At 45.1% G+C, this 1293-nt stretch overlaps 1 protein-coding gene across 1 annotated transcript; it reads left to right on the top strand.

Moving 5' to 3' along the window:
* Positions 1-111: 111 nt before the first annotated feature.
* Positions 112-1230, top strand: LOC105460060 (synaptotagmin-16-like; the record flags this gene model as incomplete). Its single annotated transcript, XM_011706507.1, has 3 exons — positions 112-285; positions 400-723; positions 877-1230. Coding segments are annotated over exons 1-3 (756 nt in total), but the record flags the coding sequence as incomplete, so codon positions are not given.
* Between the last annotated feature and the right edge of the window lie 63 nt (positions 1231-1293).

The raw sequence follows: 1293 nt of genomic DNA, 5'->3' as shown, positions 1-1293 counted from the left end.
TTAATTGTGTTTAAGAAAACTCTTGAAGAAATTCGAAAAAAAAGCCTGTAAATCAGCGACAAAAGGGATTCGGCATTGTGCTCTAGCTGTTTCGTCTGTTTTTAGTGTGTGGTGGAAGTTGGGGCTTCTAGCATTATACTCGATAATCGAGAGCAAGAGATACAAGTTGAGCAAAATGACTCGACGACCAATGACGTCATTACAACGATGGGTACAGTGGCTACCGAGGAAGTTGGTAGTCTCGAAGTCGCTTTCCTATATGATGCCCCAATGCGTGAGATGACGGTTTGTATATTATAATTAACATTTAACCATCAATTTCAATTTTTATAATTATAATCTTTTTTTGTATTTTTGACATTTGCTTAAATAAAATGACAAATTAAATTGTTTTCCTAGGTTCACGTGTTACAAGGGCGGAATTATCCTGCCGGCATTAACGGCAGTCAGGTACGGCTAGTCCTGCTACCGTCGAAGAAGCAAAGGCGCAAGACGCGGGTTCGGCAGGGGACGTCTCCGCAGTACATGGAAAGCTTTTTGCTTCCTCGTGTAAATCCCGAGGATGTAAACGCAATGGGAGTGCGGCTCAGAGTGTACCTGTGGGGCGGCAGAATGATGCGCCGGGAAAGACTGTTGGGCGAGGCCAGAGTGTCCTTCGATCAGATCAATCTCCAGTTGGAGACGACCCTCTGGTTGACTCTTCAACCACCACTTTCTTCCTCGGTAAATTATTCTTAAAATTTTTACTCCGATTATCGCTAATTAAATAAAGATATAATTATTTCCTTTTGATATCTTCTTTTGGTAGTCGATATCGTGTGATGTGTACTTAGACATCATCTATGCCAAGATCGGAAATTGTGTTACACTTTCCAGGCACAGGACTGGGGAACCACCAGCAGTCTGACTCGCAGCGACTCCACGGGATCTCAACAATCGGTCCAGTCGTACGCCTCTCCGGCTATACCGCCTTACGGCAGCAGCATGAAGGGGGGCAGCGTCGCGGAGATCCTAATCGGCTTGGCGTACAATGGCACGACAGGTCGCTTATCGGTCGAAATAATCAAGGGTTCCCACTTCCGCGGTGGGGGCGGAAACGACACGAAGCCTCCCGACACTTACGTCAAATTGGCTCTCATCGATACCAACAATCACGAAATGGGCCGATCTAAGACCGGTTTGAAACGCGCCCAGCCGAATCCCCTCTACAAGGAGACTTTTATATTTCAGGTAGTTTGTTTTTTATATGAAATATCTCTAGACTTATTTTTAACTCTTTAGCTTCGGCGTGTT

The sequence above is a fragment of the Wasmannia auropunctata genome, unplaced genomic scaffold (assembly GCF_000956235.1).
Source record: "Wasmannia auropunctata unplaced genomic scaffold, wasmannia.A_1.0 LD333143.1, whole genome shotgun sequence".
Classification (NCBI taxonomy): domain Eukaryota; kingdom Metazoa; phylum Arthropoda; class Insecta; order Hymenoptera; family Formicidae; genus Wasmannia; species Wasmannia auropunctata.
Note: the sequence above shows the minus strand (reverse complement) of the source record. Positions and strands in the feature narration are given on the sequence as shown.